Genomic DNA, 23155 nt, shown 5'->3' with positions numbered 1-23155 from the left:
GCACCCTGGGATACTTTACTACATTAAGCGTGCTATATAAATACAAATTGTTATTGTTGTTGATAATGACACCGAATGTTACCTCTCCACCATTTCTCTCAACCCTATGATCACTCTGTGCTATCTGGCTGCATTACATTAAGCTAAGAATGAGCTAGAATGTTTTTCAACCAAAAATTAGAAAGACTAAAGCCATCATTTTTGGACTCCACCATAAACTATGCTGTCTTGACATTGATTCTACCCCACACCCCTGATTACTTTGTCATGTTAAAACAGAAAGTGGGAAACTTCAATATCCTGTTAAACCCAGATCAGCTTCAAACTCCATGTACTATCCATTATCAAAACCATTTACTATCATCTCTATAACATTAACCAGATCTGGCCTTTATCAATCCTACCACAAGGGAAAGCCTTATGTCAGCTCTAGAGTCAATTTTCAAATGTCTACCTTCCTGAGCCCCCACTCCATCTCCAAAATTCAATCATTTGTATCCCATCCCTCACCAAGCTCTGCTCAGCCACACCCCCAGTTAATGACTAACCCATACAGTTTACCAGCACATTGAATTTAAATGGACTGAATGGCCTCCTTCTGTGGTGTAACCATTTTATGATTTTATGATCTTTGATTTCCAGTCTGTTCGAAAATTCTCTGCAATAACTTTTGAGAAATGTTTGACTTACTTACATGGCACATAATAATTCCTGAAAACTTCTCATTGCAGCTGTGAAATGCGGTGAACTGAAGATTCCTTACAGCCTCCTCATGAACTGTTCTGACCCCTTTAGGCCTTTTAGTTACAGCTCAAGATGTAATTTTGTCTGCAGGGCTGGGTTTGTCTTACAGGGATCAGACAGCCTCCAGTGTGAAGCTTCTGGGCACTGGACGTCAAAGATACCCATTTGCAAAGGTACAGTGAATAACTGAATGGTTGTGTTTATTAGTTTGTCTTAAAAACAAAATAAGGCTCTTCTCCTAACCTGGATGTGGTGTTGCCAGAAATTGGAGAAAAAAATACCAAAAATATCTCGTTGATCAATAATTTTTTTAAAAATTCTATTCCTCAAATTATTGCTAATTAGTTCTCTACATTTATTATTGGGGACTACTCATGAAACTGAGAGCAGAATCACCATTGAACAGTCATTTCTTAACTTCATCACTTAAGCTAATTGTACATTTTCATGTAACAATATCACAAAGTGCAAATGCACTATATTGTAGTTCAAGCTTTGGGGCCTGAATAGCGACAACTGGCAGGTACAGCTGCTGTGGAAGGACTACATGTTCTCTCCATAGACAAGGTTTAAAATAATAAGCTGATAAGTTATTGTAATGGAGCAATGATTCAGTCAAATATTCAAACATTCATTTTGACCTTTGGTTACAGCAGTTATGTGATAGGTCAGACCTGTTGTTAACTAGCATGGATTTGTATCTCTTAATGACGCTTCCCCCCACGTTTCTGCCCATCTCTTGCTGGGGTACAGTTCTATGGTGATGACAGCCTTCCGATATCACATTCGAATCTCTATATATCAGGCTACATAGCCAATGACAGACAAATCTGACCCTGCCCTCTCCTGATATCCTCACAGATGTTCTTCACAGCAGATGTCACTGGTTAGGGAACAAGAGTGGGAATCCTAACTGATTCTATTCTCCTTCCTAGTCCAGGGATGCTGACACCAATTGTAATGGTTCATATGGTGCTGCAGCTGAAATCAGCTAACTCAGCACACAATAGGAATTCAAACTGAAATCCTTCTGGTCTGTGCAGTTCTGAACCACACGACAGGCTGCATTTATCCGCTAAAGTCACAAGTGGAGCTAGCTTCTGATGTCTTTTGCTAAATGAGCTGAAGTACAAACAATTGTAATTACAGTAACTCCCAAAAATGTTTGATGTGCAATGGATTTTATTTATCAGTTTTACACATGTATGAATTCATATTTTAGCTGTTCAATGTAATTTACTGAAGATTCCGAAACGAGGTATCATGAACTGCAGAAGCCCCTTTGGAGACTTCAGTTACAACTCAAATTGTGTCTTCAGCTGCATTGAGGGGTTTGTACTTCAGGGATTAGGCAGCCTTCAGTGTCAAGCCTCAGGACAATGGACAGCACAGGTCCCCAGCTGTGAAGGTATCACAAAATCTAGAATCATTCTTTACTATTAACAGTAGTTGTCATATTGAAACATGAAAGCAGCCTTTCTCCCACTACTTTTTTCTTTTTCTTGTAAGGGCACTAATTTATTCTGGGATACTGTTCCAAGGCTATTGCTAGCCTTCTGGTATTAATTGTACATCAGTTGGTGGTTAATTGTATTCAGGTGCTAGGCATTAACTGGGGACTAACCTGTGCTCAGAAGTATAGGTGCAGATTGAAAGCGTGTGGTTGTTTGGAGGTGCAGAACATACTGTGTTTATCTCTGACAACATCAAGTTGTGGTGCTGAAGACTTGTACTCCAGAATTAGTTGTGCCCCTAACCAAGCTGCTCATACAGCTACAACACTGGCATTTACCTGACAATGTGGAAAATTGTCCAGGTATGGCCTGTTCACAAAAAGCAGGACAAATCCAATACAACACCCCATCAGCCTACTCTCAATCATTAGCAAAGTGATGGAAAGTATTGTTGATAGCACAGTCAAGTGGCACTTCCTCAACAACAATCTGCTTACTAATGCTCAGGGATACTCAGCTCCAGACCTTGTTGTAGCCTTGGTCAAATATGGAACAAAGAGCTGAAGTGAAGTGACTGCCCTTGAAATCATGGCAGCATTTGACCATGTGTGGCAAGAAGGAGCCCTAGCAAAACTGAAGTCAATGGAATCAGGGAGAAAATTTGTTACTGATTGGAGTCAAAGCTGTCACAAAGGAAGATGGTTGTGCTTGCCAGAGGCCAATCATCTCAGCCCCAGGACATCTCTGCAGGAGTTCCTCAGGATAATGTTTTAGGCCCAGCTATCTGCCGCTGCTTCATTACCAACCTTCCCTCCAACATAAGGTTAGCAATGGGGATTTTCATTGATGATTGCACAATGTTCAGTATCATTCACAACTACTGAAATAGCCCCACAGCAAGCCTTGGACACCATTCAGGATTGGGCTGATAAGTGGCTAGTGACATTCACCCCACACAAATGCCGGACAATGACTATCTTCAACAAGGGAGAACCTAACCATCTCCTCTTGCCCTTCAATAACATTACCATCACTGAGTCCCATAACATCAACATCCTTGGTGTTACCATTGGCCAGAAACTCAACAGACAGGTCATATTAATACTATGGCTACAAAAACAGCTCAGAGGCTGGGAATTCTGCAGCAAGTAGCTCACCTCCTGACTCCCAACCAAGCCTGTTCACTATCTACAAGGCATAAGTCAGGAGTGTGATAGAATACCTGGATGAGTGCAGCTCCAATAACACTCAAGAAGTTGGACATCATCTGAGACCAAGCAATCGGCTTGACCGGAATCCCAACCACTATCTTAATCCCTCCAATATCAATGCATAGTGCCATCAATGTGTATCATATACAAGATGTACTGCAGCAACTTGCCAAGCCACTTTCAATAGCATCGTCCAATCCTGCAACCTCTACCACCTAGTACAACAAGGCCAACAGATGCATGGTAATACCATCTGAAAGGACACCTCCAAGTCACACACCATCCTGACTTGGAACTATATCACTATTCCTTCTGGGTCGCTGGATCAAAATTCTGGAACTCATTCCCTAACAGCCCTGTAGGTATACCCACCCAGCATGGACAGCAATGGTTCAAGAAGGCAGCTGACTACTACCTTCTCAAGGGCAATTAGGTACGGGCAATAAATGCTGACCTTGTTAGTGACATTCATATCCCAAGAATGAATAAAAAAATGTCAGTCCCAAACTTTGACCAAGGGCTAGCCACAATCTCCTGCTGTAGTAATAGTTTCTTTATTTTGAGAACTATGATGAGCCAAGCAGATATCACACTTTGCAATGTATTATTTAAGCCAACAGATGCTGTCCTGCACTCTAAGATACAACTTTCTATAATCAATGTGTGTTTAATGAGTTAATGACATTAATCCTTTATGCAATATAACTTGTACCATAAGTTATTGTCTCTTGAATATTAATTCTTCTTGGACAGTTAGTTCTTCTTGAAAGTAAAATTTGGTGTAGGTCCTGTGGAATAAAGAGTTAACATCAGAAACATACATGATGCTGATGTAATAATGATGTCAGATCCCATGACTGAGAAGTAAGAGAGATCTGGAAGGAGGAGAAGCTCCTACCTCATGTAGAGATGTAAATGTGTAAATACTTGCTGTAAATAAAGAGTAATGATTTTGAGAAACTACAGAATTGAGCTGCATACTTTGGGAGAATAGACAATCCCCAAACCCCCATCTAGACCTTGAACACAAAACGAAACATGCCATCCTTACCAATGATAACCTGTTCTTAGATTTTGATCAATTCTTCCACTACAGCAAAAGTAAATTATTGCTAGCATGAGTCTTAAATTATTGTTTCAGCTGCAAAATGCACAAGGCTGGAGAATCCTGTGAAAGGGATTATGAACTGCTCCCATCCCTTTGGACCTTTCAGTTACAATGCAACATGTGACTTCAGCTGTGAAGAGGGCTTTATATTAAATGGATCAGACAGTGTTCAATGTGGAGCATCTGGACAATGGACAAAACAGATACCCTCCTGTGAAGGTACCATGCAGTTTTAAGGCCTATTTATGTTTCAGAACTGCTTTGAGATTGCAGAATTGCCAAGGGTATTGTTACTGTACAGTAACTCCTATTTGCATTGCAACATGCACTACAACATCAACAGCACTGCAACATGTGTTGTTGTTCATAAGTCATCATTTCTGATTTAATTATCTGGTCAAGTATACCTGCATTATCGAGCTGTCTTACCAGGCTGTATCACTCAGCCAGAAAAAATACCGACATTGGAGGTGGCGTTGGTAATGTAGTGACTGGTTTGCAACTCTTTAGATGGGTCTCATTAGTTTGCTGTCCTGCCTTGGAAATTCAGGCTGCCATCAGTGGCAACAGCGTAAAATAAATCGAGTACAGACAGTTACTATTGTTCAACTATAATGGATTTAATGGAGTGCAGAAACGGCACTCAAATTTACAAGAAATGGAAGGAAATGTAATAAATTTTACTAACACATACAAATATGAAAAATTATCTCTTATGTACCTATATATCTAGAAGCAGGGATTTTTTGTTTTATTTTTGCCAGCGGAGGCTAGAGATTACTGCCTTAAGTGATGAATATAAGCTGCTGTAATTGTTATATTCATGAAACACAGCAGTGGCTTTTGGACTGGAATATAGTTAAAAACATACGATCTCTAGATAAAAAAAATCAAGATCCCCCTAGCTTGCCTTCTACTATCCTGCAGTTGTGTAATACAGCAATAATGTTGTTGCTGATTAATTATGGCAATCTATCTTTATCAATTTGTCTACAACAGGCCAGGCGTAAGGTGAGGAAGAAATTCATGGTGTAAAGCATTGGGACCCATAGGTCCAAAGTCACCTGTTTCTCTCAAGCATACTCTGCTTACCATGGACTGGATTTTGCTGTACTAATAATGGTGAGGCTGTTGTCACTGCTTGCTACTATTACAGGGTAAAACACCTTCTGGTATCAGCGTATGTGGAAACCCAGAGGTCACTATCAGTGGTACCCCGCTCCTTTGCATGATATGATATTGCTGCCTTCACCAATGGAATCTACACAGACATCACTATGATGGTGTGAACTTAGGTTCCACTATTCTGACTCTAAAAGCAAATGGAAAGGTTAGGTCTTGTACCATCAGGAGTAATTGAGTTTTTAACAGCACAGTAATTGATAATTATTACTGAGCAACATCTTTGACCTAAAATTTTATTTTATAGGTGTGGAGTCTCATTCCCTCAGAAGAAAATGAGTGTTGCAATTTTTAAGAGAAGTTATATTTATTTAAAATAGTTTTTCCTGCTTTTCTCTTTTAATTTTCTCCCTTAATCCCATGTGTATTTTCCATTCTTTATTTAGCTTCCTGTCCAATGATTTAAATGCAATTTATATTTTCTACTTTTTATTTTCTGCTTCGTGATCCACTTGGCTCAGTCAGGATTCTTCAATCTGATGCATTCGAGAGCCTCCCTGCTGCTTGCGGATGCCATAGATCCCCTGCAGAGGGTGCCAAATTCAAGTTTGGTTGGAAACAAATCACTGACTAGCCATTAAAAGTCAGTAGGCAGGTGCACACAAGATAATGATGAAAGCTGTCTCTTTGATGTTCACAACGAAATCTGGGCCAATGTTATATCATATCTCAAATTACTCATATACTATAATCCCAAAATATTATTTTCTGAAAGAAATCTAACTAATTTGCTTTGAATTAATCAACACTATCTGCTCCTACTGTCCACAAGGGGCAGCTATTTCATCGATTTACCACATCCTCATTGAAATAATGGACCCAATTTTACTCTGTGCAGTTTTGAATGAATTAAAATTTCACTCAGTGTTTCCGCAGATTCATTTAAATTTAGCCACCTTAAAGTGCATGCTGTGTTCTTTGATTCCACTATTCTGGACAAGGTGAAACGTGAAACAGCTAACTTATTGAGATGCTTTAGACTCTTAAAATCAGAAATCATATCACCTCTCAGCCTTTTTTCTCGTGAAAATATGTTCAATTTACTTATTAGCCCCTTATAATCCAAATCCTTCATCCCCTCAATCATCAAGGATCACAACAAGTTATTATTTGAAGAAGATGATGAAGTATATACAAATAATACTTACACTTATATATACCTTTTCATGCTAAAACATCTGAGTGTCTTCATTTAATGCATTGTCTTTTTGACTGTTGTTACATATGCAAGCCCAGAAGATTCTGCACAAGCAATATCTATAGCCACTAATTAATCTGTTGTTAGATAGTATGAATTGAGAGACAACACTTGTGTCCCCTTGACAAGGAACAGGAAAATTAGAAATGGAGCTCCAAAGAAAGCAGATTGAGGAGAAATTAATGCTTTTGTGGATTTTTCCCAGAATGAAAAAACAGTAAAAATTGGGAAATAAGAATACTGGTCCGAACTGGTCTTGTATACCTTAAAATAGAACACCCGTAAAAACTGGGAAATAAGAGCACTGGTTTGAACTGTTTTTTTCCCCACTGGGTTGCTTTGGATTGAAAATTAAAGCAAACTACCTTATTTCCCATCCCAGTATCTGTCCTATTTTCCACCTGCTCCCCATGCAACTGACCAGCAACATGATGAGAATCTAAATCTGAGATTTTTTTTAACCCCAGTATAATCCAAATTAGCATCACGTTTTCCATGGAGCCATACTGTATTTGGGTAGAAAAAAATAGAGATTCTAAGTGAATGTACAACAATACTTAATGCACAAAACTATTTTGAGAGAAGTTTAGAAACGTACGAACATACAAAATATATGAATCAGGAGCAGGAGTAGGACATTTGTCCCTCAAATCTGCTCCGCCATTTGTTAAAATGCAGATGCTGCCACAGATGTTGTTGGACCTGCTGAGTTTTTCCGGCATTTTCTGTTTTTATTTTAGATCTCCAGCATCCGCAATATTTTGCTTTTATGATAAGATCATGGCTGATCTGAATGTGGCCATTTTCCTGTCTGCCTCCACATATCTGGACCCCCTTGCCTCCCCAAAATTAATCTTACTCAGCATTGAATATATTCAAAGATCCTGCCTCCACTGCTCTCTAAGGAAGCAAATTCTACAGATTAACGACCCTCTCAGGGAAAAAAAAATTCTCCTCATCTCCATCTTAAGTGGGTGACCCCTTATTTTTACACTGTGTACACTAGTAGTCTTGCCCATAAGTGGATCCTCCCAGCACTGATGCTGTCAAGTTCCTTAAGGATCTTATGTATTTTACTAAGATCACCTCATCCTTCTAAACTCCAGTAGGTTTAGGTCCAATCTGCTCAACCTTTCTTCATAAGACAACCCCTTCTTCCCAGGAATCACAAGGGAACAGTTGAGTACCCATGCAAAAGACTGATTTTAAATAACAAGCTGCAAACTTCTATTTCAGTGATAAAATGCGAGACACTGACACAGCCTGAACATGGGGCAATGAACTGTTCCCATCCCATTGGGAACTTTAGCTACACCTCAACATGTGATTTTTGGTGCCCTGATAGATTTGTGTTATCTGGAACAAACTGGCTGGAATGTAATGTGTCTGGACAATGGACAACAAAGACCCCGACTTGCAAAGATAATATATAGGCACCCTAACAATCACTGACACTGGAGTTTTATCCCTATTTCCTGTGAGAAACTGTGAGTAGGTGTGTCTTTTCAGATGTAAAATGTGTGGAAAGAGCTCTATTTCTGTGCCCCAGGCCACTAAGCCTATTGGGTGGCTGGGTGGAATTTCCAGAGTAGCCCAGGAACTTCCCACACAAGACTCAAAATCTGACTGTGGACATGGGTAAGGGCAGTTGGACAAAAGGCTTGTCTGACCTTCGCGGTGACCTTTACCCTGCACCCCACCAGAAGATCAGGATTTCAAATCGCAATTACCTCTCTTAGAAACTCAGAAAATCTGGGATCCAACATCTCTCCCCTTCCAGCTGGCAATCTTTCTGTTTTGTGCCCTTTCCCTCAACAGGAAATTTGGGCCCCAAGTATTTATGTTGCTTCTCCAGTACAATTGTGAGGGAGCATTGCATTGTTTGAGATCATCTTTTAGATGATATGTTCAGCAGAGGCCCTGACTACCTGACCTCAGACGAATCCCAGACATTCAGCAGAGAACTGTAAGTTCTCCTGATGGCATGGATCCTCCTGTGTACAAATATGGTCACCAGTTTGCCTATATAACAGAATCACCACACTTTAAATTTGAGATGTTTCTGAGAGATGTGATATGGTTCTATAAACAGGAAAATCATTTTTTTTAATGTTCTAAATTTCTCTCTTCCTCTTCTAAATTCACCAGCACTTGCTGAAGCATGTATGCTGTCAGCACTCTAATGTAAATGGCCATTCTTACTGTGTGAACCTAGATTGAGATTCCAGCTGTTTGACATTAGACAACATCACATGACCCCCAATGTGCCTTCACCTATCATGAGCACACACATTCTCCTGCAGTGCCTGATCTTTAACTCTACCTAGCCCAGACCAGAAGTAACAAACCTCTGCCACCGCAGATTAGATTAGCTAACACAGTACAGACGGATCAGGTCTGGGACATCCTAATCTTATACTCAGTACAATGGGGCTACCTCTTTTCCAACTAAAGTTCTTCATAGAATTCACTAATATTTCTGAGGAATAGACCAATTACTAATGGGATGTCTTCACCAAACTTCTGAATTTTATACAATTTTTTTATTTGTTCATGGGATGTGAGCATTGCTTGCAAGGCCAGCATTTATTGCCCATTTGGAATTGCCCTTGAGAAGGTGGTGGTGAGCCACTGCCTTAAACTGCTGCATTCCATGTGCCGTAGATAAAACCACAGTGCTATTTGAGAGGGAGCTCCGGACTTTTGCCCAGCGACAAGACAATGAAGGAATGGTAATATATTTCCAAGTCAGGATGATGTGTGACTTGGAGGGGAACTCACTGGTGATAGTGTTCCTATGCATTTGCTGCTCTTGCTCTACTAGGTAGGAGAGGTCGCGGGTTTGGAAGGTGCTATGAAGGTCACTTTGTGATTCGCTGCAATGCATCTTATAGATAGTCCACACTTCTGCCATGATGTGCCTGTGGTGGGGAGAGTGAATGTTTAAGATAATGAGATGGGTCAACACTTCTTAAGTATTGTTGGAGTTGCACTCATCCTGGCAAGTGGAGAGTATTCCATCACATATGGGGAGGGCTAACAAGGCAAGGGATTACACTATGAAGGGTAGGACCCTTGTAAGTACTGAAGATCAGAGGAGCCTTGGTGTGCATATCCACAGACCCCTGAAGGTAGCAGAGCAGGTAGATAAAGTGGTTAAGAAGACACAGGGGACACTTCCCTTTATGCCGAGGCATAGAGTACAAGAGCAGGGAGGTTCTGCTGGAACTGTATAAAACACTAGTTAGGCCATAACTGGAGTACTGCGTGCAATTCTGGTCACCACATTATAGGAAGGATGTGATTGCACTGGAGAGGGTGCAGAGGAGATTTACCAGGATGCTGCCTGGGCTTGAGGGTCTGAGCTATGAGGAAAGATTGGATAGGCGGGGGTTGTTTTCTTTGGATCAGTGAAGGTTGAGAGGGGACCTAATAGAGGTGTATAATATTATGAGGGGCATAAACAGGGTAGATAGGAAGGCATTTTTTCCATTAGTAGAGGGATTAATAACCAGGGGGCATAGATTTAAGGTAAGAAGTAGAAGGCTAAGAGGGGAGTTGAGGAGAAATCTTTTCACCTAGAGGGTGGTGGGAGTCTGGAACTTACTGTCAGAATGGGTGATTGAGTCAGAAACTTTTGTAACATTTAAGAAGTATTTAGATATTCACTTCCATTGCCATAGCCTCCAGGGCTATGAGCCAAGCACTGGAAAATGGGATTAGTGTAGTCAAACCGTTGACCAGCATGGACACAAGGGGCTGAATGGCCTCCTTCTGTACTGTAAACGTCTATGAGCCTGTGAGTTCCGTTCCTGACTTGTGTCTTGTAGGTGCTGGACAGTCTTTGTGGATTCAAGAGGTGAGTTGTTCACTTCAGAATTCTCAGGCCTCTGATTCATTCTTGTAGCCAGTTATTTAAGTGGTTGGTCCAATTAAATTTCTAGTCAATACTGACCCCCAGAATGCTGATGGTGGGAAATTTGGCGATGGGTAATATGAACATACGAATTAGGAGTAGGCCACTCGGCCCCTTGAGCTTGCTCTGCCATTCAATAAGATCATGGCTGATCTGATTTTAACCTCACATTCCAGCCCACCCCAATAACCGTACACTCCCAATGCTGTTGAACATCAAAAGGAGGTGGTTGGATTCTTGCGATGATCATTGACTGGCACTTAAGTGGTGCAAATGTTACTTGCCACTTATTAGCCCAATTCTTAAACTTGTTCAGGACTTGCTGCATGCAGGCATGTACTGCTTCATTGCCTGAAAAGTTGTGAATGGTACTGAACACTGTGCAATCATCAGCAAACATTCCCACTTCTGACTTTATGATGGAGGAAAGGCCATTGATTATGCAGCTGAAGCTGTTTGGGCTTAGGACACTACCCTGAGGAACTCCTGCAGCAATGTTCTGGGGCTGACAACCACCTTCCAATCTACTAGGTATGACTCCAACCAGTGGAGAGTTTTCCCCCTGATACCCATTGACTTCAGTTTTGCAAGGCCCCTTGACACATTTGGTCAAAGGCTGCCTTGATGACGAGGGCGGTCACTCTCACCTCATCTCTGGAATTCAGCCCTTTTGTCCATGTTTGGACCAAGGCTGTAATGAGCCCTGGAGCTGAGTAGTCCTGGAAGAACCCAAACTGAGCTTCAGTGAACAGAATATTGGTGAGTAAGTGCCAATTGATAGCACTGCCAATGGCACCTTCTATTATATTGCTGATGATTGAGACTAGACTGATGGGGCAGTAATGGGCTCAGTTGGTTTTGTCCTTTTGAGGACAGGATGTATTCTGGCAATTTTACACTTTGTTGGGTAGATGCCAGTGTTGGCTGGGGATGCGGACAGTCCTGGAGCACAAGTCTTCTGCACAATGTTGGAGTATTCTTTGCACTTTTGCCTTTGCTGTATCCAGTGTGCTCAGCTGTGTCTTGATATGACATGAAGTTAATTGAACTGGTTGTAGACTGGCACATATGATGCTGGGAAATATCAGGAGGAGGCTGAGATGGATCATCTATTTGGCTCTTCTGGCTGAAAATGGTTGCAAGTAGTTCAGTCTTGTTTTTTTGCATGTGCTAGGCATGGGGATATTTATGGAGACTCATCCTCCCGAGGTGTTAGTTGTTTAATTGTCCACCTACAGTGACGACTGGATGTGGCTTTGATCTGATCCATTGATTATGGGATCACTTAGCTTTGTCTATAGCTCACTGTTTCTGTTGATTAGCATTCCTGTGCTGTAGCTTCAGCAGATTGCCACTTCATTTTTAGATATTGGTGCTGCTCCTAGCATGTTCCCCTACACTCCTTGTTAATAGGTGTCAGTCACATGGCTGTGAATCGGCCACTTTCACCATATAACTTTATTTTGTAACTTGGGGCAAATCAGAAAAGTCAGGCGACATCCTAATTTCCAACTGACTATTTGCCTTTGCCAATTGTGCAAAATAGTGTGAATAGTGTCACTAAAATTTCAGCCATGAAGTGTGACGTGCTGAGGAGTCCAGCCAGAGGATCCTATAACTGCTCCCATCCCATTGGAGACTTCAGTTACACCTCAGCCTGTGATTTTAACTGTGCTGAAGGGTTTGTACTGAACGGGTCAGGCAGACTTCAATGTCAAACCAATGGACAATGGATAGCGCACACTCCCAGCTGTAAAGGTACTGAACATAATATATTTGCATAATATTCACTTCTAAATGATATGCAAAACCTTTAAGGAAAGCTGGTTTTACATCCACAATGTTTAACATTGAGAAAGTATTTAGTACATGCCTTATTTCAATACTCTCATTTTATGTGCTGATCTTGTATTTCAGCTGTAAACTGTCAGGCACTGACACAGCTTGAACAAGGGGCAATAAACTGCTCCCACCCCATTGAAGAGTTCAGTTACAACTCAATTTGTGATTTTAGCTGCGAGGAAGGATTTGTACTGCATGGGTCAGAAAGGATTCAGTGTCAAGCCAATAAACAGTGGACAGCACTGACCCCTAACTGTAAAGGTACTGCAGAGCTTTCCGTGGATAGTCATTTTTAAATCATGTGGAAAGCCATTCTGTATTTGAAATTATTTAGGATTTAAAGAATATATGTTGTATATCTAAAATTACTCACCCTAAATTTGAGGGTCTTGTAACTCAGTCAAGCGTGGATATTGAGGCCATCCACCCAGCTGTAAAGGTACTAAGGAAATTTAAATTAATCATTTTTAATTGATATTCAAAACTTTCCATAAAGCTGATTTTACATCTGTATTATTTTAATGTTGAGAAAATATATAGTTTATCCCATCTTTCAACATTCTAATTTTAAGTTCTAATCCTGTATTTCAGCTGTAACCTGTCAGACATTGTCACAGCCTGAACGAGGGGCAATGAGCTGCTCCGATCCTATTGGAGACTTCAGTTACACCTCAACCTGTGATTTTAACTGTGATGCAGGGTTTGTATTGAATGGGTCAGGCAGACTTCAGTGTCAAACCAATGGAGAGTGGACAGCACATACTCCCAGCTGTAAAGGTACTGGACAACTTTGCATACTATTCATTTCTAACTGATATGCAAAATCTTTAAGGAAAGCTGGTTTTAAATCCACAATGTTTAACATTGAGAAAGTATTTAGTACATGCCTTATTTCAATACTCTCATTTTACGTGCTGATCTTGTATTTCAGTTGTAAACTGTCAGGCACTGACACAGCTTGAACAAGGGGCAATAAACTGCTCCCACCCCATTGAAGAGTTCAGTTACAACTCAGTTTGTGACTTTAGCTGCGAGGAAGGATTTGTACTGCATGGGTCAGAAAGGACTCAGTGTCAAGCCAATAAACAGTGGACAGCACTGACCCCTAACTGTAAAGGTACTGCAGAGCTATTCGTGGATAGTCATTTTTAAATCATGTGGAAAGCCATTCTGTATTTGAAATTATTCAGGATTTTGTATATCTAAAAATATTCACCCTAAATTTGAGGGTCTTGTATCTCAGCCAAGCATGGATAACGAGGTCATCCTGTTCTGCTGAAAGAGTGCTTACACCTGTCCTGATTCTGCATTGCTTGGCTAAGAGCCCAGACAGGGGTATTGTTTTGACAGCCTGATTGAAATGTTGACTTTACTTGATTGATATCTTTAAGTGGTTATAATATATTGTTCTTTCTGTGACCTCTTTTGTCAATGTACCAATGTTTATTTACAAAAGATGAAGAGGTGTGAAGCCTCTGAAGCCTTTATTGATACTTAACTGGTCTGGTTGATTGACACTTCTATAGGGTTGTAGGAGCAGTGTTTTTTTCGAAGAAGGTTTGAGATTGGGTCATTTTTTTTCAGAGCAGTTCCATACATGCCCATGTTACTACAGGGTTCTGTATATTGTGTATATTGGCTGAATTGGCATAGGGGCCATGGGCTTGGGTGGGGGGAGGACAATGAGTTGGTATGGAGAGTATGATGGGCCACAGTGATGGGTGGGGGGCATGAGTTGGCGTGAGTGGAGCATAGGGGGGCTTTTGTAAGACATTTTGAAGTTAACTTTCGAAAGGTTTCTGAATTCAGACTATGGTTCATGACTCCTCTGAGCGCCATGAACCATGAGCCATCTAGAAACTATCCTGACTCCATGAAAATTGTGGGGCCTAGGAGATGCCTAACCCCACAATGGAGCTGGCCAGGTCAGGAGCGCAGGGTGCAGGCTTGCTACCTGCACCCTTATCCTATGCCAGCAAAAATTAGGGGCACCAGGAATGGGGGCAGGAATCCATGAATCAGGTCCCATCCGCCATTTTTAAATGGCTCCAGACTTAGAAACATAGAAACTAGGAGCAGGAGTAGGCCATTCGGCCCTTCGAGCCTGCTCCGCCATTCATTATGATCATGGCTGATCATCCAACTCAATAGCCTGCTCCTGCTTTCTCCCCGTACCCTTTGATCCCTTTTGCCCCAAGAGCTATATCTAATTCCTTCTTGAAAATATACAATGTTTTGTTTTCAATTACTTTCTGTGGTAACGAATTCCACAGGCTCACCACTCTCTGGGTGAAGAAATTTCTCCTCATCTCAGTCCTAAATGGTCTACCCCATATCCTCAGACTGTGACCCCTGGTTCTGGGCTCCCCCACCATCAGGAACATCCTTCCTGCATCTACCCTGTCTAGTCCTGTTAGAATTTATAGGTTTCTGTGAGATCCCCCCTCATTCTTCTGAACTCCAGCGAATATAATCCTAATCGACTCAGTCTCTCCTCGTATGTCAGTCTCACCATCCCAGGAATCAGTCGGGTTAACCTTTGCTGCATTCCCTCGATAGCAAGTACATCATTCCTCAGATAAGGAGACCAAAACTGCACACAATATTCCAGGTGTGGTCTCACCAAGGCCCTGTACAAGTGCAGCAAGACATCCCTGTTCCTGTACTTGAATCCTCTGGCTATGAAGGCCAACATACCATTTGCCTCATTTACCGCCTGCTGCACCTGCATGCTTACCTTCAGCGACTAGTGTACAAGGACACACAGGTCTCGTTGCATATTCCCCTCTCAATTTATAGCCACTCAGATAATAATCTGCCTTCCTGTTTTTGCTACCAAAGTGGATAGCCTCACATTTATCCACATTATATGGCATTTGCCGTGCATTTGCCCACTCACTCAGCTTGTCCAAATCACACTGAAGCATCTCTGCATCCTCCTCACAACTCACCCTCCCACCCAGCTTTGTGTCATCTGCAAATTTGGAGATATTACATTTAATTCCCTCATCTAAATCATTAATATATATTGTGAATAACTGGGGTCCCAGCACTGATCGCTGCGGTACCCCACTAGTCACTGCCTGCCATTTGAAAAAAGACCCGTTTATTCCTACTCTGTTTCCTGTCTGTTTTCTATCCATCTCAATACACTACCCTCAATCCCATGCGCTTTAATTTTACACGCCAATCTTTTATGTGGAACTTTGTCAAAAGCCTTCTTGTTCCAGCTCCTTGAAAATCCAGACCTCAATCTCTATTGTTTGTATTCAGTTAGCTTTTTTCCGTTAATTGAGAGTAGGCTGATGGGTGTGTTGCACTGTGTATCTGTGAAAGCTCTAATGCTGGATGAAAGAAGTAAAGGAAACAGGGAAAATGTTAATGGGAAAGTGCATGAAAATTATTATGTGATGATAGCTGAACCATTAGGTTAACTGGGGTCTGTCTGATTGTAGTTACTGCTATAATGTACTTAGCACTAAAGAAACTAGTAAATTGCTGCCACTTTGTCCAAGAGGGTGCACCATGCCTTGGTACACTTCCAACATCATTGAAACAGGTTAACTGGCCATTTATCTCACCAATGTTTGTGCAATCCATTTGTGCAATTGACTGTGCAGTGTTTTCTTAACAACAGTGACTCAACCTCTAAAGTAAATTATCAGATATGAAGAGTTCATGACATTCTGAGAGTGTGAAAGATACTATATAAATGCAAAATCTTTCCATCTTTCTCTTTGATCAGTCATAAGGTGGCATAAAGGATATTGATGGTGCTAGGGAAGTTTGTGGTGAAGATCAATCCATCATCTCAACCGGCAGAATAGTTGCGGAGGTGGCTGTTGGGATCTCATTAAGTGGGAAAATTGCCAATAATATAACAGTGTTTACTTTTAACTCTGTTATCCCATATTTTAAAAATAGTTTTATTAAAGCACTTATCTTCAGTTAGGATACTATTGCCTTTGAGAAGGTACTGTGGTGAGAGGCAAGATGATTAGGGGATCAAGAATTTAAGTTAAAAGGGAAAAGAAAAAGAAATACAGCATGTTTTCTTTGGAAAGTAAAGATTCAAAATGATCGAATAGAAATGTTTTAAATTATAGAGAGAACTCACAAAGGTGACCAGGAAAATTGTTCACCATAGAGATAAGTTCAAATACCAGGAAGCAGTAATTCAAAATGAGAAAATTCAGGAGGAACATTTTCATTCAAAGGGTGGGAGTTGTGGAGTAAACTAAATCGCTTAAGTGAACAATCTAAGTGGGTTCAAGTGAACATTAGCTCTATTTCTGAAGAAAGAAATAACTGAATGATATGGTGAGATTGTAGGTAGTTTAGAGGAATGTTTAAGAATAGACAAGCTTCTTGGGTTTAATCTTGTGATGAAAATTGCTCTACAGAGAGCTGACATGTACTCCTCAGGCCGAATGGCCCTGTTCTGTGCTGGGATGATGCTAAGAATCAAAGACAGCATTACTTTGCCAATAATTTTCATTTTAATGGTTCAGACTTATTATCTTTCTCCATAATGAAATGGATTAGATAGTCAGTATGAACTGCTTTGGTTGGGTTTGGTATGTTAGCTCTGCAGGATCCTGTCATGGCAACATTATGGCACAGAGCTTCTCTAATAATGGCTAACATTTTCAACTGATGTAATTGAAGGGATGCAATGCACTCATAAGAGAAATCTCCATTGTTCCAGCTGTAAGATGCAACATACTGAAAAGTTTGAACCATGGCATCATGAACTGCTCACAACCTGGTGGAGAATTTAGTTACGGCACAGCGTGTGACCTTAGCTGTGTGAAGGGCTTCATTTTGAATGGAACAGACAAGCTTGAATGTACAGCTTCAGGGAAGTGGACACGTGAGTTGCCAGGTTGTGAAGGTACATGATTACTTCAAAAAAATTATAATTTATTTGTTTATTTAGTTCTTTCATTTTTTTTAATCTTTAAAATCTTCTCCATGTCCCTCTGTGTGCCAATGCCCAGTTGAGAGAATAGGTAACCAACTTGCTCCCAAGGTTTTGGTGTTAGAGCTACATATGAATTCAAATGTGGCATTTCCCCAAAGAAGAGGGGTGAAATTTGAGAGCGTCTGCCCTTGCCTATTTGCCTTTATTAACTGCTGTCTGTCCCAAGAGTAGTATTGATAAAGGCTGAGGAGTGGCTTATTTGGCAGTCTTTCATTGGGGAATTGCACAGGATAATTTCTCCCCTGAGAAAATGAGAAAGTAAATTAATTTTGACAAAAATTAACTTGGGGAAGCATTTTTCAGATGGTAGGGTTTCCTGCCCCACCTCCGAAGAATCCACAGGCAAGGCATCCACCAATCACAGTAGCCCTGCAGCCATTTAATGCTCCGAGGAGCATTGGCTGGAGACAGGACTTCCTCTGCTCACTCGGTCCATCTGATTGGCTGCCAGATCTGTAGACCCAGCAGTGCTAATGGCAGCAGTGGCTAGTATTGGGACTACAAGCAGTTCTCAGATTCTAAGTCCTGGAGTCCAGAAGTAGTTAAGTGCAGGGGGTCTCACGGCAGGAAGGGGAGCTAAGGTCTGCAGGCATGATGAGGAAAGGAGGCTGGGGGGGAGGGAGCTGCTGTGGAGGGAAGACCTTGGGGGGTGGGGGGGGGAATGCCTCTGTGTAAAAAGGGGGCTCTTGAGGGAAACACACCTCCCCTCCAGTTAATGAATGCTAAATACCCAGTATTTGAAGGTAATAAGGTGAACAGGTGCTGGGTGTCAATTTATTAATGATACAATTGTATATAAGGAAGGGTCAGCCCACCCAGTGGGGAGGAAGGAATTCCCTGCTCCGCCATTAACAGGTCCAGGCAGTGGACAACCGAAGGGTCCCTCTATCCCTCCCTCCATTGCAGCTATGCCTGGAGAGGGAGCACGCAGCGTCCGCTGGCACGATAGAGGCCCTCCTTGCTTGGTGGGCACAGCGGGGACTGGGGTGTTTTATAGACCCCTTTGATCATATTTTTGTTTGATGTTTATAAGGTTCCTTTAACATTTTGTTTGCAGTATACCTTTAAGGGGCTGTATCTTGTTTTGTCCCTCATGGGTAATAAGCAGTCTCTACCTAAACATCCTAATCCCTTGTATCCTTCACATACAGGGAGTTAGGCAACAGCAGGGTGACTAGCCAAGCTTACACCCTGCCCCTGAACTCCTCCTGCCAGCGTCAACAACTGTGGTCAACAACTGGCCACTTAAGGGCCTCAATTAGAGTCAGGGTGGGCGGGACCCTAGGCATCTCCCACCCCACATACAATTGCGGATGGGTCGGGGAGGGAGGATGTGGGAAGGCTGCTCGGGGAGGCTTAAGGGCCTCGTCATCTGCAAACCTGCCAGCGGGGAACTGGAGTTTTTTCTTGCTGGTGGATTATTACTGATGTTTAACACTGTTACTAAATGGTCTGACTTCTACTACTGACAGAAGTGACCAGAATGGAATATTTGAGTGAATCCTGAGCAAGTTAATGGTAGTACTCGGGTCATAAATGTAGCCGTTGAGATGGGAAGTATAGTTAAGACAATAAGTGAAGCTGAGTTTCAACAAATGTATTTATTGAGTAACTCATTTTTTGAAAACTATTTTGACATATGACCTAAGTCTTGCTTTCCTGTGCCAAGTCCAAATACATGCAAGGGAAAGCTCTACATTTTTTCTGGTTTAAATATCACTAGTGTGCAGTAAAGGCTGACCTGAGTTGTCCTCATCTCAGTAGACATTTCAAAACTATTAAACTGGATACTAGGTAGATTGATGATGCTTCATATATGAACCTAAATAGTGAATATCAGGAACTTAGTTGACATGAGGGCCGTAACAGCTCCTTTCAATCCAGTCATCACCATTAGCTGCACATGTGTGGTTTCTAGCTGGAACCACTGAATCGCAGTTATGACTCCTTTCCTTCTCCCTGTCAAACCACTGAGGCCAACTGTAGTTTCCACATGCTACTCTGACTGAAATCAACCAACTCGGTGCAAACAGCAATTCAAATCAGCTACCCTACTCTATGCTTTCTGTAGTAACTGAATAACACCAGCATCACAGGTAGTATTAGGTATTAGTTATTTCAAGCCAACTGATAAAACTTTCTCAAAAATCAATTAGTGAATTTGTGTCGCTGAAATCTAACCCAAAGACCATTTAATAAAAAAAAATCTGAGTAAGTACCTTGTGAATATTGGGAAACACTGAAGTTAATATATTTTCCATTTATGAGGTAATTGAGTAAAATTGCCATTTTAGCAGGAAGCCGTGTTTGAAACAATTGCACTTTGGCAAATTGGCATTGGTTTTGTAGTCCTACTATCAGCCATTTCTCCGTTCAATGCATCTGTGCTGTGAGCATTGAATTTACCCTGATGGCTGCCTTAATTTTTTAAAAAAAGATGTGTGATACAAATACTGTATGTAAAGAAGTGATTTTTTTATTTTGATGTTATTTATATTGACATAATTTCAGGTTATACAATTATGTCAAAATCATTTTGTGAAATTTTAAATGTTCAAAAAACTTTAATTCGATCAATAATTATTGGCCAGTGATATAATGTAGTCATAATAATGTTGTTCTTTGAAATCCAATACAGTGGTGAAATGTGAGGAACTGAAAATTTATCACCCAGAGGTCATGAACTGCTCACATCATTTTGGGAACTTCAGCTACGGCTCAATATGTGACTTTGACTGTGTCGAGGGCTTTAAGTTGGAAGGATCTGTGAGACTACAGTGCAATGAATCTGGACAATGGACAGATAAGATTCCATCTTGTAACGGTACAATATAGAAAATCCAGTTGTACATAATGGCCTACTGCCACAGTTCCTTTGAGAATTATCACAAGAATGCAAAATGTCATTAATGTAATGGTTGAAAATAAGTTTTATATGTTGAACTTGAAGAAAGTGGCTCTGTTAGTAAATGCACAGCACCATGTTTTCCTGAACCCAATATACCAGAAAAGTCCCAGGTTAGATCGCTGGTCTGTGCTCCGCTAATTCCAGATAGGGTTGGGGAAAGGTACTACAATTAGCCTAAGTCCCATTGGACTAAGGTTTCTGCCTGTTTTCCAAAGTCCCCATTGAGAAAGTACAGGTCATGTGAGCATAGGGTTGGGTTTTATTGTGAGGTATTCCACAATTAAATAGTCTAACCACACTCACTGTGAAAGCTTTTTTATGGCCCTCATTTTGTATTCCCAATAAATTAAGATAAACTGACACCAGCTTAATGCTTCACCCAAATACCCTATCATGAGGATTAGATAATACAGTAACAAAAGGAAAGATTACACCAGTCGAAGGATGCTTGCTCTCCCCTTCCACAACTTTGTCAGTCACACAGGGCCAGTATCATCAGGCTGGCTGTCCTTTAGAATCATAGAATGTTACAACACAGAAGGAAGCCATGCAATTCATTGTCAATGTGCCAGCTCTTTGAATGAAAGTGCTGTCCAATTTAGTCCCACTCTTCAGCAATTTTCCCACAACCCTGCAGTTTAGTCCTCTTTAAATATATGTCCAATTGCCTTTTGAAAGTTCCTAAGATCTACTTCTACTACTCTTTCAGGTAATATGTCTCACGTCTTAACTCTATGGCTGTTTCCTGTGGAGTTCCGCAGGGCCAGTACTATGTTCATTGCTTTTTGTGGTATATATCAATGACTTGGACTTGAAATTAGGGGGAAGTTTTGCAGATGATACAAAAATTGGCTGTGTGGTTGATAATGAAGAAGAAAGACATCAGTGGACTAGTCAAGTGAGTGGAACAGTGGCAAATGGAGCTCATTCTAGAGAAGTGCGAGTGAATGCACCTGGGGATGGCTAACAAGGCAAAGAAATACACAATAAATGGTAGGAAGTGGAGAGGAACAGAGGGACTTGGCAGTGCATGTCCACATTTCCCTGAAGGTTGCTGGACAGAAAGATAAGATCGTCAAGAAGGCTTATGCGATGCATATCTTTATTAGCAGAGGGATAAAATATAAGACACTCCCGCTCGCCGACTCATTAAATTCTGCCCACTGTCTAAAAGGGTGGTAGAAGCAGAAAACCTTCTAACATTTAAAATGTATTTGGATATGCACTTGAAGCACCTTAACACACAAGGCTATTGGCTAAGAGCCAGAAACCAGGTTAGGCTAGATAGTTCCTTGTCAGCTGGCACGGCATGATAGGCTGAATGGCCTCTTTCTGTTCTGTAAATTTCTATGATTCTGATTTCTGCTTTTGTTCTTCTGCCAATTATTTTAAATGTATAACCTCTTGTTACCAACCCATTTGCCAGATAATAGTTTCTCCATATTTTCTCTATCAATACCATCCAATTCTGAATACCTCTATTAGGTTTCCCTTTCATCTCCTCTGCTGTAATAGCAGTTCTTACTTCTCCATATAACTTAAGTTACTCATCTCTGGCATCATTCTGGTAAAACCTCCTCTCCGCTTTTCAAGGCCCTGACATCCTTCCTAAAGTATGGTGCCGAGAATTGTACACAATACTCCAGCTGTGTCCTGAAGCAGTGATTTGCAGAGGTTTAGCGTGTCTTCCGTTCATGGCAAAGTTTCCCATGCACTTTCTTAACTGCCTTTTCAACTTGCCTATCACCCTCAAAAATTTGTGAATTTGCAACCCCAGGTCCCTCTGCTCTTGCACCCATCCTTAACCCTATCATATGGCCCAAACATCTCCCAATAATTTGCATACTGCTCATTTGCTTGTTTTCTTTTCTGGTCATCCTGTGAAGAACTCTTGTATGGAAGTCATGTGTCTTAATTTCAATGTACCGGATCGGCTTCATTGAATTGTAACATCAATGGGAGAAGATATTGTAGAACCTTCTATAGTTGGTCTTTCAGAAAGTGCAACAAATTCAGTTACACTGGGACCACAGCTTGAGAATGCAGATATGCCTCACTGAGTACATTCACCTTGACATGTTCTGATGGTACACGACCATTGTTCCCAGATACAGGTACCAACATTGACTTGTTGGCTAACTCACCACAGGGACCTTAATCCTCTGCTTTTGGCTTTTGCGAGGTAGCTAGCAGGGTGGGCAGTTGTAACTCTCTGCATTGATGAGACTGATGAAAGAAATCAACGTTTGTAAACCTCCCTCAGAGCTGAATAATGACATCTTTTCTAGCACCATTTTGTCAATGATGTGTTGTAATTTCAAACTACTGATATTTATATCATGTGCTTGTGTGTTAATTTAATCCTTCATTTTACACTTCCAAGTTGCAGATGGTAGCCAAGATCTATGCACCATCAATTTTAGCTTTAGGGAGTACTGCGGTTTCTCTTCCCCCTCCAGGTTCTGTTCCCCTCTCTTTCAAATCCACATTATTAACCCTCTCCTCAAAAAACCAAGCTTTAACCACTTTGTCCTTGCAAACTACTGCCCAGCTCTGATCTTCCATTCTTTCCAAAGTCTTTGCCTCCCAAATTTCTGCCCATCGTTCC

The 23155-nt window shown here is 41.2% G+C and overlaps 1 protein-coding gene across 3 annotated transcripts in view; it reads left to right on the top strand.

Annotated features, from left to right (window-relative positions):
• The window catches only part of LOC121288893 (P-selectin-like), a 72464-nt gene that overhangs the window by 33885 nt on the left and 15424 nt on the right, over positions 1-23155 (top strand). For 2 of the 3 annotated variants that reach the window (XM_041207724.1, XM_041207723.1), the window contains exons 8-15: positions 732-917; positions 1967-2152; positions 4551-4736; positions 12731-12916; positions 13247-13432; positions 13587-13772; positions 17364-17549; positions 20278-20463. In XM_041207724.1, the coding sequence (XP_041063658.1) occupies positions 732-917; positions 1967-2152; positions 4551-4736; positions 12731-12916; positions 13247-13432; positions 13587-13772; positions 17364-17549; positions 20278-20463 (1488 nt within the window). The remainder of the gene's footprint in view (positions 1-731; positions 918-1966; positions 2153-4550; positions 4737-12730; positions 12917-13246; positions 13433-13586; positions 13773-17363; positions 17550-20277; positions 20464-23155) is intronic. The other variant, XM_041207725.1, reaches the window with a different exon arrangement.

The sequence above is a fragment of the Carcharodon carcharias genome, chromosome 16, assembly GCF_017639515.1.
Source record: "Carcharodon carcharias isolate sCarCar2 chromosome 16, sCarCar2.pri, whole genome shotgun sequence".
In the NCBI taxonomy this organism is placed as follows: domain Eukaryota; kingdom Metazoa; phylum Chordata; class Chondrichthyes; order Lamniformes; family Lamnidae; genus Carcharodon; species Carcharodon carcharias.
This window is presented reverse-complemented; position numbering and strand designations above follow the sequence as displayed.